This window comes from Branchiostoma belcheri, unplaced genomic scaffold (assembly GCF_001625305.1).
Source record: "Branchiostoma belcheri isolate BF01 breed outbred unplaced genomic scaffold, Haploidv18h27 scaffold89, whole genome shotgun sequence".
Classification (NCBI taxonomy): domain Eukaryota; kingdom Metazoa; phylum Chordata; class Leptocardii; order Amphioxiformes; family Branchiostomatidae; genus Branchiostoma; species Branchiostoma belcheri.
The window spans coordinates 1,176,726-1,193,801 of NW_017804564.1; the positions used below are offsets into that span (position 1 = coordinate 1,176,726).

General features: G+C 45.7%; 1 protein-coding gene across 1 annotated transcript in view; it reads right to left on the reverse strand.

Moving 5' to 3' along the window:
- The window catches only part of LOC109487488 (hemicentin-1-like), a 97,703-nt gene extending 80,911 nt beyond the window's left edge, over nucleotides 1-16,792 (reverse strand). Inside the window, exons 1-7 of the mRNA XM_019791476.1 lie at nucleotides 16,456-16,792; nucleotides 13,672-13,965; nucleotides 11,854-12,132; nucleotides 10,959-11,189; nucleotides 6,638-6,709; nucleotides 4,715-4,897; nucleotides 1,954-1,965 (exon numbers count right to left, since the gene is read on the reverse strand). Coding sequence (XP_019647035.1) covers nucleotides 1,954-1,965; nucleotides 4,715-4,897; nucleotides 6,638-6,709; nucleotides 10,959-11,189; nucleotides 11,854-12,132; nucleotides 13,672-13,965; nucleotides 16,456-16,762 — 1,378 coding nt within the window. The 5' untranslated portion in view covers nucleotides 16,763-16,792. The remainder of the gene's footprint in view (nucleotides 1-1,953; nucleotides 1,966-4,714; nucleotides 4,898-6,637; nucleotides 6,710-10,958; nucleotides 11,190-11,853; nucleotides 12,133-13,671; nucleotides 13,966-16,455) is intronic.
- Nucleotides 16,793-17,076: the final 284 nt, after the last annotated feature.

A 17,076-nucleotide genomic window follows, 5' to 3' on the forward strand; every position in this document is an offset into this window, starting at 1 on the left:
ACCGATACAGATATAGAGGCTATCGTTCATTTTGTTTCTACAGATATATGATATGATAAAAGACCGAACTTCAATGATTTCGTGATCTACCACTTGTTTCAGTCATTAACATTTTTATGTACAAAAACGTAACATTGTAGTACACAAGAAGTTAGAACTGGGTCACCTGTTTATAGCTCTAACTATCGCGGGTTTATGTTCAAACGTGATTGGTTATTACTTATACCGATGAAGGCGACAGAAGTCGTCGAAAATTTTACTTTTCTGTACACTTTGTGTTAAAAAAAAGTTTAGCATCGTATAATGATTACTACCAATACGCATGATACTGCCAAACTTCTATGGTAAGGAAGTATAGGACTGCCAGGCACCAGAGCAAGGATGATAAAGCAGAGCTTTAAATTATAAAGGTCTCTACTGTCTGTTTCACATGGAATTCACTCTATCATACTCTACAGCTATTTCAGGGATCTGACATAGTGGTATTCATAACCGTTCATTCTTGCAGGCATGGGACGATGATTTTCTTCTAAAAAAAGAAGATACCGGCTTTGTATACGGATCTAACTAGATGAATTAGTTCTAGATATGTTTTATTCCACCAGTGAATGTATGAATGTTCTCAAAGATTTGAAACCACGCCAGTGGAGACCCAGCCAACAGGGACCCAGTCAGAGCAAAGAGTGATACAAAAGAGGGGGAGGGGTCGTGTTTAGGGCACCACGGCCTCAACATATCATGAAATTTCAGCAACACTTTTTCCACCAGGGACGCGGAAAATCGAAATCTTGAAGAGTGCTGCAGAAGATTTAGAACTCGCGAAGCCGATAGCCCCACCTGAACCGCTGAACATGGCCTCGGGAACGTTCGATTGAGAATAAATTTACATGAAACGAACAGGAAATAGAAGAGGGAGGTAAATACTGAAGGTGGAGGAAGGAAGGTAGTTACCATAGTGAAGAGGGCGCACAGGGAACCATTATAGTGAGCTTGATTCATAATAGTGACCTTCAAATATTGCTGTGACCTTCAGGAGTATCGTAGAAGGCTTCAGTCCGTCTCGGGAGACGGTGGAAAGAAATCCTCAGAATCGCGAGCTGGCGCGGGGAATGTAGACATGCGGTGAGTCGGGGGAGCCTGTTGCCGGTATATTTTTTAACTTTTTTTTTAACGGAGTGGTTCAATGCAAGGCCTATACGACCATTTCTCGGCATTGAACTAGAAATATGAGAGAAATGGCTATGTCAAGAGATGGCGGTGAACGTTTGATTTGAAAGCCTGTAGGTTGTAGGTTGGTGAGAAACACTTGTCATGGAGGGAATTCCAAAGTTTGGCCGTACGGGGAAAGAAACTGTCACTGTAAAAAGATTTAGAACAAGGAATTTGGACGGTGAATGTAGCCATGCGGTGAGCCAGGGGAGCCCGTTGACGGTATATTTTTAAACTAACATGGGAGGAACGCACCAGCTGGTTCAGGGCATGCAGGACAATCGATTCGTTTCCCAAACAATCTATCAATCCAACTTGACATGTTGTGTAAGCGAGAAGTCAAAAAACCTGCTGATGGCTGTTAACTGTCAAGATAAAAGAGAAAGAAAGTTAAAGTGATCTCGAACCAGTTTAGCTCATTTCAGAGCTTATCTTCCACTGGTCGTGACAGAGAAGACAGGCGCTATGTACAGTATTTACAGGTTCATTGTGCCGGAGAAAATCCCCTAGCTCTTTTCGACAAGCACAATGAACAGTGGAACACGGCTTAACGTCCCGTCCTATGGACTGCGACCCTAAACCGTAGCGTGCATGTTGGGTGAGCGACATCAGCCGGGATTCGAACTCCCAACCTCTTAGTCCAGAGGCAAGATCGCTAACCACGCTACACTACAGGTACGCCCACCCTTTTCCTCAGTCACGGTGACGATAGTGTCAGAAGTGCAGCTCTAGTTAACCAGGCACGTGTACTGCTGACTTGTACTCTGTCCTCCCGGGAAAAACCGGAGCCTGCGGAGATCGATCCAGCGCGTTGATACGTCAGTGGATCTGTAGTTCTTTATTAGGTGCGACCGGTACAAATTACGTGTGATCTCCCCCGGGTCCGGATCGCGGTAAATCATTGATCTGAGATGGATCGCGCGACCCGGGGTCACATGGGCTGATCAAACTGCACTAGCCTGGTATCCAGTCTTACGAGATTGGGGGTATTGGGGTATTCGGGCAGGTTGTGCCTTCGGGGGCTCTAATAGCTTCCCCCGCCCAGTGCAACAGACCGTCCCGGTAGGAGAGTTATGCTAATAAGAGACAGTATGCTTGGGGATTTTGTCCGTGGAGGGCTAATCAATCTCTCGTGAAATACACACCGGAAAACCTATGTGAGGCGGACGGGCCAGAGCTCTTTCTGCCCCGACCACGAATCAGACTGGATACCAGGCTAAAACTGCACCCGCACGGCGTCAAGGTCTCATACAGCATCCGTGACTCGCCTTACGACTCGCCTGACTCTGCATAGTCACCGCATATGTCACAGGATATGGGTTTTATGGCGTTACCGATATGCAGGGAGGAACGTGTCATTCCGTAACGTATCTTCGTGTGCAAGTCACGTAAAGTCCTACCGTGAAAGGGGAACGTCAATTCCTTTAGTGTAGTGGCTGGTGAACTTTCGTCAAACGGAGGATTTCTGTTTCCATTCGGTTGTTCTTTTTATCATCTCGCGTTTATATATAACCAACCAACCAACCAACCAACCAACGAACCAACCGGTTGGTAGGTTGGGCTAGTCTGTCAGATTTAGACCACGCCTACCCTTCGATACGAACCACGCCCCATCACGCCCCATTGCTGCACAAGGTGTTGTCACGAATATTTTATAAAAAATTAAACATTTTTAATACATCCGGATGGTGCAGCAGAATAGTAGCTAACCATACCCAGCTTTTCTCTCGACCATGGCAGTGTTCGGGTAGCCATATTTGGCTACGTTTAAAGCATCGTCATCTTGCATTTGCTTTGTCATTGGTGACGTGTTTTTTACCAACCAATCTAGAGTAAAAATCGGCAGTTCAGCCACATGAAACTGCGTAACCTCAGTGAAACATTAGCATGTGTACGCTTTGTTTCGCCTTAGTTCGTTTCGCCTGAGGTGGTTGGTTGGCCTGATCAGCTGCCTTTTTATAATTCCTCACTGAGCTTCCCCCGAAGGTGGATTCGTCATAGATATGCATTACCCGCTACAAGGAGATACATATATCACCACGGGTTTAAACAAAAGGAACAGACAACCGTAAAAACAACTGAAAGGTATGATTAATAGGCATAGCCTATCCCTGTGCCGGTAACAAAGAGTAATGGCGCGTATTAGATGGAAACATATTTGTGTAACGAGCGCGAAACGCACTTTGCAGTATTGCTAAGTTAGCACATCGCCTTCTTCTAATTACACCCTTGCCACTATAAATTGATTAGTTGGTTCTTGGACTCAATTACTAGAGGAAAATTCAGTCTTACCAGAACTGGAAGCCCACCATTTTCTTATAATTGTCAAGTCTTCAGTGGTCTCCATTATTATTCATGATAATTAATGACAATCTTAGCAAACTGGCCTTACATTGAACTAAAGAAAACGACTGTTTGTCCATTTCTTTATTGTAATTTACATGTATCCGCCGCTTAACATGATTCCTGGCAGACATCACATTTATATACAAAACTACACCGTAATTTTGAGCCGCGTCAACTGTACAAATCATATCCTTCCAAACGTGTGGTCTGAATCCTTAACAAGAACACGACTGGCGAGAAATATTTCTTGTCACGATGGGGAACTAGTTTATGAAATCAGCCCCGGGGTCTAAAAGCGTAAAACTGGGAAATTAAAAGACGTTTTAATTGAAGCACTAAGGCTGTTGCTCTCGATAAAGTGTCCTGGGAACGTGTAGGCGTCAGACAGTCTCCTCTCGATCCCAGGATAGTTCCGTTAGAAACAGGTGCGAAGTGCCTGTGAGAGTAAAAACCATTGAAGCGCCGCGTCAGTCAACCGTTAGCGGGTTTAGAGTGTGCCATTCTTTCATTCACAAGTGTCGTTTGGCACCAAGTGGAGATGTCAGTGTTCAGTTAGATATTTCAGCAGGTCATCAGACAATGACGTAAGTGCGGCCAAATCCCTCCCATTGGACGGCGCCGAGTCAGAGAATGACGTCGGAGAGGCTAAGTGCTCCCATTGGACGGCGCTGAGTGAGACCATGACGTAAGAGAGATTAGATGCTCCCATTGGACGGCGCTGAATCTCGCACCTCTATCGTCTGGTGAACACCAGCAGATTTGATAGCGAGAACTGAACATGGAGAGAGACCAAAGAAAGTTAGAATCTCACATCGACACCATTTTCGTAGACAGGTCAATTTGGGAAATGTAACATGCAGATAGCACTTAGATAACGGCATGCAGATCCGATACTAATAGAAAATATATGTTCCTTCAATAATGGTCTCTATTTCCAGGTAGAATGACCCATCACGTGACTTAGGGAACACAGCGAACACGTAATTCAGAAAAACAGTACTTTATTCCCGTTGTTCAAGTCACGTGTCCAACGAGTAGTGGGTCATGCTACCTGAGGACGGCTAAGAACACAGTCGATCTCAAATTCAGTGTTTCCTACAATGCCCCCTTAGATGGACGCTCATGCAAGTACGACAGTTCTTAACAGAAATTGAATAACCTTCGCTGGAGGAGATGAATCTGACGTAGTTGGAGGGGAACAGGCCTATCCTGCCCCTCAGGTAACCCAAGCACCAGCCGCCATCTTCCCCCTCCAGCACCTCGATGACGTCATCCACCTCCAGGCGTAGCTCGTTCTCTTCCCGCGGTCGGTACGAGTACACCGCGCGGGCATAGCGCCTATCTGAGGGTGATGAGAGCGCAACTTAAGCCACTGTCACACATTCAGAACCGAACACCAGTCGATCAAGGTTGGCTGAGGTTTTGGAACAGTCTGACACCGCACGAGCATAGCCCCTGTCATACGTTTAGAACCTTCCGCCGACCAAGGTTGGCTGAAGTTCAGGAGAAGTCTGGGCAGACTTAGACAAAGCCTACCTTTCAGTGTGAATCGAATCGAGTTTGAGTGAAATTTGGATCAAGTTCTACCGCCAATCACGCCCAGAACTATTCCCGAGAAACCACCAGCTAACCGTGGTCGAATCTGCTTTCCACACCCGAATGTTTTAAACATTTTGAAACATTCGACTGGCGCAGCCGAATACTTTACTCCCGATTTACCATCCATGGTTAGGAGGAGTTCAGCACGTGCTCGGGAGGCCATATTCGGCTTTGTGTGACAGGTGCTTTAGTAATGGCTTCAACTGGAGAGCTATGAGAGCAGATAGTAAAAGACAAGAAGCCTGTGGCATCAGAGGCTGTATCTGGTATGGAAGCTTTGGGTGATTCCCACTGGCAGGGTAGCAGCAGCATCCATCTCAAAACCTTATCTCATCACATGAGAATCGTCAGGTCAGTACATTTCCCACGTCACATCACAACCATAAAAGGAAAGATGGCCTGAAATATTGAGAGGAAGAAGGATAGAGCGTGACTTCTGTTAAATAAGGAATGTCGCAACAACGGAGAACCATGATGGGGCTTAATTATATTTCGCTGTGTCAAGATAGCAAATCAACGATGTACACTAAAATGGAAAAGAAATTAGCTGGAAGCTAGAAAATCTGTTGAAATCCCAGAAGATTCAGACTTTGTCGTCTAGCAGTGATGAACCCTGATCGACCTTTTGACGGAGTAGTTTTGAAGTCCAATAACAGCCTCTTCCTAAGATATATAGTGTCGTCGTCGGCTTGAGTACTTTTTAAGCCCTGACTCCTCGCAAGTTTTGATCTCTCTCTGAGACAAAGAAGAATGATGCAGCTCTCGGGACGCAAAGATATCATAATGGACCCCTCGACTCTATAACTTAGAGTGAGATAATGCTCAGGAGGTGACTGGAATCGTAATTTACCAAAAGAAAATCTCCCAGGGCTCGAAACACCCACACATCACGCAATTCACAGAAACGTTTCTCAATTGCATGTAAAACATACCTCAGGCAATTTTAGGTTGACATTTTAGGCTTAGTAATACTAAGGGATGTAGGTAAGTAGGAACATTGAGATTCACCATTTAGTTTATTTGTACAAACCTATTTCTTTTCTTTGTGAAAGAATACAACACACTTATCGAGAGGACTTGGGGTGACCCGGTGTGCTTGGATCAATATGCGACCTACAGCGAAACCGCATTGCAACACTAGCTGACCAAAAAGGGCCGTGCTTTGTCCTCAATCTGAGGTCACCCAAGTAAGCATTACCCTTTCAAGTGTGCTTATCTAAAAAAAAGCTATAGGTGCGGTTGGGAAGTTTTTCCTGATAATATCTAACAACCTGTAGGTTGAAAGTAACAAAACATATCCTCACCATTAGCCATAAAATCAGGTACGTCTCAGAATTGTTGGGTGTTACCAATATATGTAGTTCAACTTCCATACATAAAAACAAGTTGCCATATATTGTACCTGCACCATTTGGCTCGAGCCCTGAGGGCCTTCTGTAGCTATATGGAGATGACGAAGAAGATAGAGTACAAGGAGAATCACCTTTTCTGCCTATTGACTTCCTGATGGTGTTGATTCCTCCGTAGTTCGGCGCCTTGTTCAGAGGTTTGTTGCCTGCAGGGCAGAACAAGACATGATTTACGACAGGTCATGATTTACGACACGACATGATTTGCGGTACAGCATGATTTACGGCACCCAAGAATCATAAGACTGGTGATTTATGGCTTAGGAATGACCCAGGCTCCGCATCGTAAGATTCTGCCAAGAATTGTTACAGAAACTTGGAATTGTGTGTTTTAACAATGCAGCTTATTAGATTAGTGTCGGAAGGTCAAACACACAGCACTACCAGCGGACTAGCCCCCTGTGGCTTGCACAACTGTGTGTCGCCCAAGGGCTACAGAAAGGGAGATGGGCGACACCCTACGCTCTGCATAAGGGCACGGGAGACATTTCTTTCTTTCTTATTAAATGTCAGGTTCTTGCGGATCAAAAAGACTTAACAGTAAGTTTTTGCGCGTATCAAAACTAAGGACTACTCATTCTACCCTCGTCCGAGGTCTAGCTCCCTGGCAGTTGCTATAACTTCTGTTTGCTTTGTATTCTACAGCACTGTTAGAATAATCTTCCGTCATTTTTGAGCGGCAGTACCAAATCCTTCTTGCGATTTTATCGCCGTCCTTGTCGTGTAGAAGGAACATATCGTGCGTGTCGGTACATCAAGGTCGCGGTACATCAAAGTGCCGAATGGTTTCCGGGAATGGCGTTTCCAGGAAAGTGTTTGGGTGGAGATTGTAAAGTTTTTTTTTCAGCTCTGTTATCTACGATGAAGTACAGAGTCATAACAATGGCACACTTTGCTGAATCCAGACTGAATTCTTTTTTTAATCTTTGTTCCAACATTTCATGACTAGACATGGTGACAGCACACTCAAGTTGTATCAACTTTTTTAATGCCATCACCAACGCAGAGGACCAATACGAGACAGAACAATACTCATTTTCACTTGAGTAAAGTGAGGAAAGTCGTGTTAAGTGCCTTTCCCAAGGGCAAAAGATTGGTGGCATGTCAGGACTCGAACCCGGTACCTCTTGGTTCCGGGTCGAGCACGCTGCCGTTACGCCACACAACCTCACAATCCATACTTAAATTAAAGCAAATGTCACAGAGACTTGGTATTACAATGGTAGTAGATAATTTCAAATCCGGTAATTTCGGACTTAATGATGGTAGTAAACGAGGTTACCGGACTTTACAAAGAAAACGTTACCCAACTTTACTGGCATTTACTACCATTAGTAAATCCAACGTTTCGTGCAATGTATGTTTATGAACTTATACTGACACCGTGCCAAGACTTAAAGTAGTTCATTTGAAAACATTTGAACCGGACACTTTAATATTATATACTTCTACCCATGTGGATTTTCACTAATGATGATTGTACAAGGATGTTTCATCTATTACGATGTCTACCAGCCCATAGGTTAGATGCCCCTCCCCAGTATTGATAGCCTACACCGTGCCAAGACTTTAAGTAGTCCATTTGAAAACATTTTGAACCGAACACTTTAACACTATTTACTATTACTATTTCCCTGGTGGATTTTCTCTAATGATGATTGTGCAAGAATGTTTCATCTATTATGATGTAGTCCAAACCCCGGGTCAGACCCCCCTCCCCACTCGTGATAGTCTACATGGTAAAACAAATGATAGTTCAGGTTGTTCGTTTAAAACTTTGGACCGGATACTTTAACACTATATACTACTTCCCAGGAGGATTTTCACTAATGATAATTGTGCAGTACTAGTGATAGTTGACGGCACCAGCGCACTCTAACATGCCAGAGCCATCATTACCATGATGTTGGGCATTAAGGAGAAGAAGAAGAAGAAGAAATAAGAATGTCTCATATATTACGATGTCTACCAACCCCCGGGTCAGAACCCCCTCCCCACTCGTGATAGCCTACATGGTATAACAAATGATAGTTCAGATTGTTAAGAGTGGTGTGGAAGTGAAACACACTTTGGACTGGATAGTTTAACACTATATACTAAATTTCCGGGTGGATTTTCTCTAATGATGATTGTGCAAGAATGTTTCATCTATTATGATGTAGTCCAAACCCCGGGTCAGATCCCCCTCCCCACTCGTGATAGTCTACATGGTAAAACAAATGATAGTTCAGGTTGTTCGTTTAAAACTTTGGACCGGATACTTTAACACTATATACTACTTCCCAGGAGGATTTTCACTAATGATAATTGTGCAGTACTAGTGATAGTTGACGGCGCCAGCGCACTCTAACATGCCAGAGCCATCATTACCATGATGTTGGGCATTAAGGAGAAGAAGAAGAAGAAGAAGCAAGAATGTCTCATATATTACGATGTGTACCAACCCCCCGGGTCAGATCCCCCTCCCCAGTCGTGATAGCCTACATGGTAAAACGAATGATAGTTCAGGTTGTTTGGAGTGATGTGGAAGTAAAAGACCGTCAGTTGAACACTTTGGACCGGATAATTAACACTATACACTACTTCCCAGGAGGATTTTCACTAATGATAATTGTGCAGTGATAGTTGACGGCGCCAGCGCACTCTAACATGCCAGAGCCATCATAACCATGATGTTGGGCATTAAGGAGAAGAAGAAGAAGCAAGAATGTCTCAACTATTACGATGTGTACCAACCCCCCGGGTCAGATCCCCCTCCCAAGTCGTGATAGCTTACATGGTAAAATGAATGATAGTTCAGGTTGTTTAGAATGATGTGGAAGTAAAAGACCGTCAGTTGTTAATCCCGGTTCAGTAGTTTTTATCGCAGCAATCACAGTAAAGCTGCCCCCGTGACAGGCGCTGTACGGAGAGAAAACTTCCCGTCGCATTACACCCACATAAACATTTTACGGACGTCTTTGTTGAGAGCTCTGAAACTACCATCAATGTAAGTTTGTAGACTCTTTTAATGGAGGAAGTTACGAGAGTCGGACGCTACTGTGCTTACAAATTGTCTTGGGGATTGACGACGACCGCCTTTCGTAGCATCCTGGGTTTGAACAGCGAGGCTTTAAATTTAAACTATCGGATGGGCGGAAACACTAGGGAATGAAGCGGTTGTGTTCAGGTCGTAACTCAGCTGAACTAAAGTACGGTCGTATAACCAACTCAAGTGCAGCCATGGGTCTGTAGGCTGTCCTGTATGCCCATGTATGTACACCAGACCTGCATGTGGCGGGTTCTTTAACCCTATCTAGACCGTTTTTTTGGGGGGGGGGGCTTCGTGGGACGTCTTCGCTNACCCCCCCCCCCTCTGAACTCATTAACGGTATATCGTATGGCCACCAAGTCACCAAGTTTGGTGGTTCTAGCGTGAGCCGTTCGGACGCTATCCGACATCAAAGATGGCGCGGGCACCCCCCCCCTCCCGGTCTAGTAGTAGTAGTAGTAAGCCTTTATTTAGATAGGGTTAAAGTGCCTGTTTGGGGCTACCTAAGCATAATTCATACGGTTAAAGTAATCCAAATTATATATTCATACGAAAAGACAATCATACAGCCCTCTTTGCCAAAGTATGACCACATTTAACAAAGAATGTACCTAGGAGTAGATGCCCACACGGGTATGCGGTGTCCCAAAGCCTATCAGTTCCAAGTTCACGAGCTTAACCTTTTAAAATAGCCATGGGATTGCTTGTTTTGGGTTGCTGAATGTTTGTTGGGCCGACAAATTGAAGAAGAAAAAATAAACCATCAAACCTGTGCGAGTGACCACCTCGAGCTCTGTACAAGGACAACCTGACAACACTACCGAAAATATACGACTATGGAGTTTTCTTTTACACAAGCAGTGAAACTCTCACCTGCAAAACTGTACAATACACGGTGGGGGACGCAATAAACAGAGAGGACAACAGACGATTCCGGTGGGTCAAAGGGGGCTGTACACATGTTTGGATAAGAAAGTCAACCCCAGTGATGAACTGGGGTTGACTTTCTGAGACTTAGCCACGTTTGGGTTCTCGCTGCAAAATCGCCACCTACATCGGCTACATGTAGCGACTAGAAACAGTACTACGTACGTACGTATACTATTAGAACCTCTGAGGAAGATGTCTGACAGGCATCGAAACGTTGCCGGTGTGTTAAAGAAAACTATCCAGGATTGACTCTTGTCTGAACCTACCTAGTCTCCACCAGACTCTTTTGCAGGATGAACAAATAGTATAAATCGGCCTAAAAAGAAGGTTGCCCTCTATGGCCAGCCACCCCCCCCCCTGGCAAACGTTCTTTTTAGGCCGATTTCTACTATTTATTCAGCCTGCAAAAGAGTCTGGTGGAGACTAGCACCTACCCTGCATGGCCGTGTACGGCGGCGGTTCCTTGTCCTCCCCCACCTCTCCCCTCTCGGCCGGCTCCCGCCTGCCCATGTTGTAATAGAAGGCAAATTTCTTCTTCTCGTCCTGGAGACGCCGTCGCTTGACCAGGTACGCGGCTAGGGCCACGCAGACGATGAACCAGAGCCCCCCGGCCGATGCTCCGACCACCACCGCCACCGTGGAGCTCGCCACGCCCATCCTGGACTCTGGAGAGAAGGTGCGGTAAATAATAAGGGTGGAAAGTTGATGACGTTTTCATTTCAGGTAACGAGATGCACATGGAAATTGTTACCCAAGTAACTGGATAGATTTTGAAATCTGTCAGACGTGTCGAGTAGCATCCACTACTTTTTTGTCAATTTTTGTCAGTGACGAGTCGACTGGGGTGGAAAAGGACAATGTGCAGCTGTGACTCATTGAACCAAATCATTACGTGTCCAGTCTTAGGACACCCTTGTGCCCGATGGGTGTCACTCCATCGTACAATGAAGAAAGTCGTGTTAAGTGCCTTCCCCAAGGGCACAGCATCGGCAATGTCAGGGGATTGAAACCCCAAGCTTATGACTCTGCCAAATGCCACCGTATTAGATAAATATTAACTTTATTGTATCCGAGTTTTCAGATACAGTATTCTACAGGTAGGTCGCAGGCTGAGTGTGTTTTTCAATTCCTACGTGTACGCTGTCAGGCTCAAACTTTAGATGCCTAGAATCAGCTTAAATGGATCATGATCAGGTCAGATTTGCATATATTCGAGATTTGACCTTTCTTATGAACACTGCGGGAAAGGATGTGAGTTGTTTGCCTACATGAAAGTTGATAAATGTCAATTTTTAGAACTAGAAGCCAAGAACATGACATAGTTCTTACCTCTGATGTTGAGCACGAGAGAGCTGGAGGCTGCCCTCCCGACGCCGTTGTTCGCCTGACAGACATACTTCCCGCTGTCGTTCACCCTCACGTTACTCAGCTTCACGGTCGAAGTGCGCATGTCACTGGTGACGGAGTGGACGGCACTGCGCAGGCGCGTCCCGTCACGTGACCAGGTGATGTTGGGAGGGGGGTTCCCGTCTGCGACGCACTGTACGGATATGCTGTCTGCCACCGTTGCGGTCAAGGAGTCCGAAATACTCAGGATAGACGCCGGATCTGGTTTGGAAAAAATAAGATGAAAAAAATCGAGAGAATAATGTTGTGAGGGGACGTTACTGGCCAGTTTACTACACGTTTTGCGAAGATGCTGGCTGCTAAAGCAGCATGAGTGGTGGAGTCAGACTGTCAGAGACACGTTAGCCTGGTTACCAAACCTATCATAGCTCCCCCTATAATAGGCTTGGTAACCAGGCTAAGGATACATAGGATACATGTAGATGGCGAATCTATGTAAATATCACGTGGATATCATGTGTTGTTGTGAGATGGGGTTTTGTTTTTCTGCTTCTCGCTGTCTAGATATTCTGGCTGCCACAGTAGCTCGGGTGGAGACAGGTGTACGCAGAATCGATGGCGGACCTGTGTGAAAAATCATGTGAGCATCACGTGAACATCACGTGAATATCATGTGATACTGGGAGAAGAGTTTCCATAGGCCTCTGCTGGGTGCTGTTTGGAGATGCTGGCCGCTACAGTAGCATGGGTGGAGTCAGAGCTACTCATCAGGATCAATGGCGGGTCTGTGTGATAAAGATCATGTGATCATCACGTGAACATCACGTGAATATCATGTGAGATCGGAGGGAACTCTGCTACACCCTGTAAGAGTCTGTATAGAGATGCTGCCCTCAACAGTAGTAGGGTGGAGTCAGCGCTAGTATCCAGGATCGATGGAAGGTCTGTGTGAAAAATCACACCCACAATTAATCTGACACGCGTCCGCGTCGGGACCAGGAAATCCAGAACAGAGGTACTGTGTTCATCGACAGATACCCCAATTAAGTCGTGTTCGCTTTGTGTAAGGCCCTCCCGGGAACGTTAAGACCTATTACAGTGCTTTCCTGGCTATCGATATAATACCTGGGCAGGCGATGTCATGGCCCAGTATCGGGCTCGGGTGGCAAACAGTGCCTTGTTAGTCGTATTGATCCAGTCAGGCGGAGTCGGTCACGAACTCTCACAAACTGGTATCGGACAGCTGTTAGGAGTCTAAGGTGCACAGTAAGTCAACCCTTTAACAACGGCTATAATTCACTCCAACGAGTCCTGTCGGAGATCATATATTTTAAACTCTTAACGTCAGCTGAATTCCTAATCTCACATCGAACTGACAGATGCTGTATAATTAATTTAAGACTTTTCTCCTTGGTAGAGGACAGACTTAACACATTTGTAAAGGATATTCAATACACAGTTAAGAGTATAAATGTAAATATTTCTACATCTTACGTACAAGTGAGTCAAGCTAATTATAAAGGAAGTTACGATGATACGTCGGTAAAGGTTAGACATCCAGGTAATAAGATACGCCAAAAAACAGTTACTCAAGCAACTGGATATGATTTTGAAAACGGCCAGACATTTCAGGTAGTATTCATTAGCTTTCGTCAGTGACACTAGAGACTTGCAGGAGAAAGACAGGTTTATAAGCACGAGCTATTGATTGATATACAAATGAGTCAAGACAAATTTTTTGGAACTCTAAAAGGGAATCATATCCGGTTGCTTGAGTAACTATTTTCTTGCAGAACTTACAATAAACTTTGACTTGCAGCGAGGCCCTCACGGTCTTGACCACGTGATCGGCGACGCATGCGTACACGCCGGCGTCGCTCTTGCCCACGTGGCGGATGTGAAGGGCGGGAACCGCGGCGTTCCCGTGGGAATATTTCGCGGGCTGTCTCCTGGGGTCAATGACCTCCCCGTCCTTTTCCCAGTGCAGTGACGTGATGTTGGGTTTGGCGCCCTGCACTGCGCATGTCAGGGATGTTGACCTCCCTCTGGTGATGACGTATGGATTGGACGGGCCCACTCGAACTGTAGGGGGAGCTGAGAAAGATATGGTCAGTTAAATATGCAGGCTTTTCGCATTCCGTCATTTGCGTTAAGTTGAATTACAGTGCATGCATGTCTATCTAATACGCCAATATGCTGTCGCTGTAAATGAAATCCATTTATCCGCCTACACAATTGCACAGTATGCAGTTATAATTACTACATGACGTCAATGAAAAGCGTTTAGAAGACCTAACATTCATTTAAATTCACAGTGCAGATCATAGAGTACTTAGTGCAGACTTGTAATGGAATTTTAGGGCACTTTCTATCTGTCAAAACCAGTCTAGATGGAATTGAACATATTGTGCATTCCTGGTTCGATTCAAATTCTTCACTTAACCGCATCTTCTTCCATTTACTTCCGAACAGTCCAAGGGACTCGTAACTTTACGTGTCAGTATATGGCAATTAGCCTGAACAAACCAAGGTTCTTAAACCTTCATAAGTTTAGTATTCAAAGCGAGAAGACCTAGCCAGGTATTATATATAAAAGTGAGTACATGTTCAATGTACAAACCAGGCAAGCGCCAGACACGACACCCCAACGACGCCGATATCAAGGGACAGGCAGGTAATAGAGTTCAGGAACGATAATCTGCCCGAGGTCTTCGCACCACAAGTTCAGTGTTCAGAGCGAGAAGGCCTAGTCAGAAGACGTAAGTACATGTCCAATGTGCACACTAGTCTAAACGCCGACCCAACCCATTAAGGGACAGGCGAGCAGTGAAGTTCAGTACTTATAATCTGCCCAAATGACCCGAGGTCTTTAGACCATTAAGAGTTTGCTGCACAACCAGAGAAGACCACGAAAGGTACTGTAACTACATGTTCAATGTACAAACCAGCGGAGCTCCCCAAAAGACACTCTGACCCAATATCAAGGGACTGGCAGGCAATGGAGTTCAGTACTGATAATCTACCCGGCAACTGACCCGAGGTCTTTTAAACCACTAAGAGTTTGCTGTAAAACCAGAGAAGACCTAGAAAGGTAATGTGAGTACGTGTTCAATGTGCAAACCGGCCAAGCGCCCGAATAGACACCCCAACCCACCACCAAATAGTGAAGTTCAGTACTGATAATCTACCCGGCAAGTAACCCGCGGTTTTAAACCACCACACGTTTGCTGCACAAACGGAGAAGACCTAGCCAGTGTTTAATGTGCAAACCGGCCGAGCACCTGAATAGACACCCCAACCCACCACCAATGAGTGAACTTCAATACCGATAATCTCCCCAAATAACCCGCGGTTTTAAACCACCACACGTTCAATCCTCAGGTCTTTCCCCACCATTACCGCCTGCCACGACCCCGGGCTGGGATTTGACCACCGGCCGTAATCCCGCTTTTATCGAGGTGCAAAGTAATCGGCCGATAATCGGCCCGTAAATCCGGCGCCCGGGGAGTGGATTTAGCGGCAATCTTGATCGCCAGGTCAGGAGGTTAAAGCGCCTAGTTCGGAGCTGTCAGCGGTCGGTACGTCTGAGGGCACATCACAGCTTTCATCCGTGGCAGGTTTACGACATTTCGACGCTTTGCGGTCGAACGCTGGCACGTCGACGCTGTTACTGCTGACAGGTTTACGACACTTGGACGGTCTGCGGGCGAACGATCTGACCACAAGTAATGACGAATGGTTTTAAGCGGTTATGGATCTGGTTGTAATCGCTTGTGGGTAGACCCCGTAAAGATGCTGAAGTTCTTTTTTCATAAACTTGAACTCTTTTATGGTTTATCGGACATAGAGAACTCGATCCTCTCTTATCTACCATGAAAAAGATCATTTGTTATGATGTAAAAACACAGCCAGGGCCGTTTAAAAGAAATCAATCTTAGAAGTAAACCCAGCTATCATTGGTGCTTCGCCTAGGGACTCACAACTGAACCATTCCTTCGCATACAAACGTAACATATTTTTGGGAGATTTTAACATCAATAGACTGCTGGCAGTTGTACCTTAGGAGGCTTGCTATGAATAAGGTACTGCAATGGAATCAAGGACTTATTTCACCTGTGGGATGTTTCAGCTGAAAATAGAACAAGAGAGACCTGGAGAGACATATTTACTGCGTATACGGCCCCCATGCGGCAGCTACTGATGCACGCGAATGATTGATTGTTTCTGCAACTGTATCTGTAGAACATCCAGCATAAACACCCAGTTTTACTCACGTAACATTGCGTACACATGCATGAACCTAGCATGAAAGTTTATCTGAACAGAGACGGGGGGCGACACAAGTTATCTGGCACGTATGACCCGCTACTACGGTCATGTGTCTCTGACGTCACGTTCTGATTCATTCCAGTGTTGGAAGGAAAGTTTAATCTTTATTTCATAATCCCTTTTCCTTATCTATTCATGACCTGTACTTAGCTTGTTAGAGCACAAACGTACAATAAAGGTCTTTCATTCATTCATTTATTCATTCATTCATTCATTCATTCATTCAATCTTTATTTCAAAATGCATGAACCTTACCCATGAGAACTAGTTGGACCTGCCCCTCGCTGCTGCCGACTCCCTCCACGGACACAGACAGGATGTACTTCCCCTCGTCTGCCGGTTTGGTGCGGGCGATCCTGAGGGACGCCTGGTCCTCTAGAGAAGTCCTGCCGACGTAATCTCCGTACGACTCCCTGGTCTGGAGAGGAGGGTAGTAGGAGAAGATCTGCGTGCGGGAAGTCGGTTCTCTGGGGTCCAGTTTGTACCAGGCGATGTTCATGACCCTCCTGTCGGTGCTGAAGGTGGCGGGGAGGGTCACGGGGTCTCCCGAGATGGCGTCCATTTTCTCAGGCAGCTTCAGGTGGATACTCTGGCAGCTCACACCTGTAGGGAAACCAAGAAGAGCTTGGTTAGTTTACTTTATCTGGCCACCTCTACCTATTTGGGGTGTCGCGGGGAAGTGGAGAAGGTGGTTACGTTCTGGGCCAGTCGAGTTGCTTGCTGAGGTGCCAGGCCATGGGCGCTCAGTGTCTCCGTCACCCTGTCTATCCAGTGGCTGCGAGGTCTCCATCTGGCCCTCCTGCCTGATTCTTTGAATGTTAGAGCTTAGTTACCCTACCTAACCTAACGGAAACCGATCAGTTAACCATACCCTAA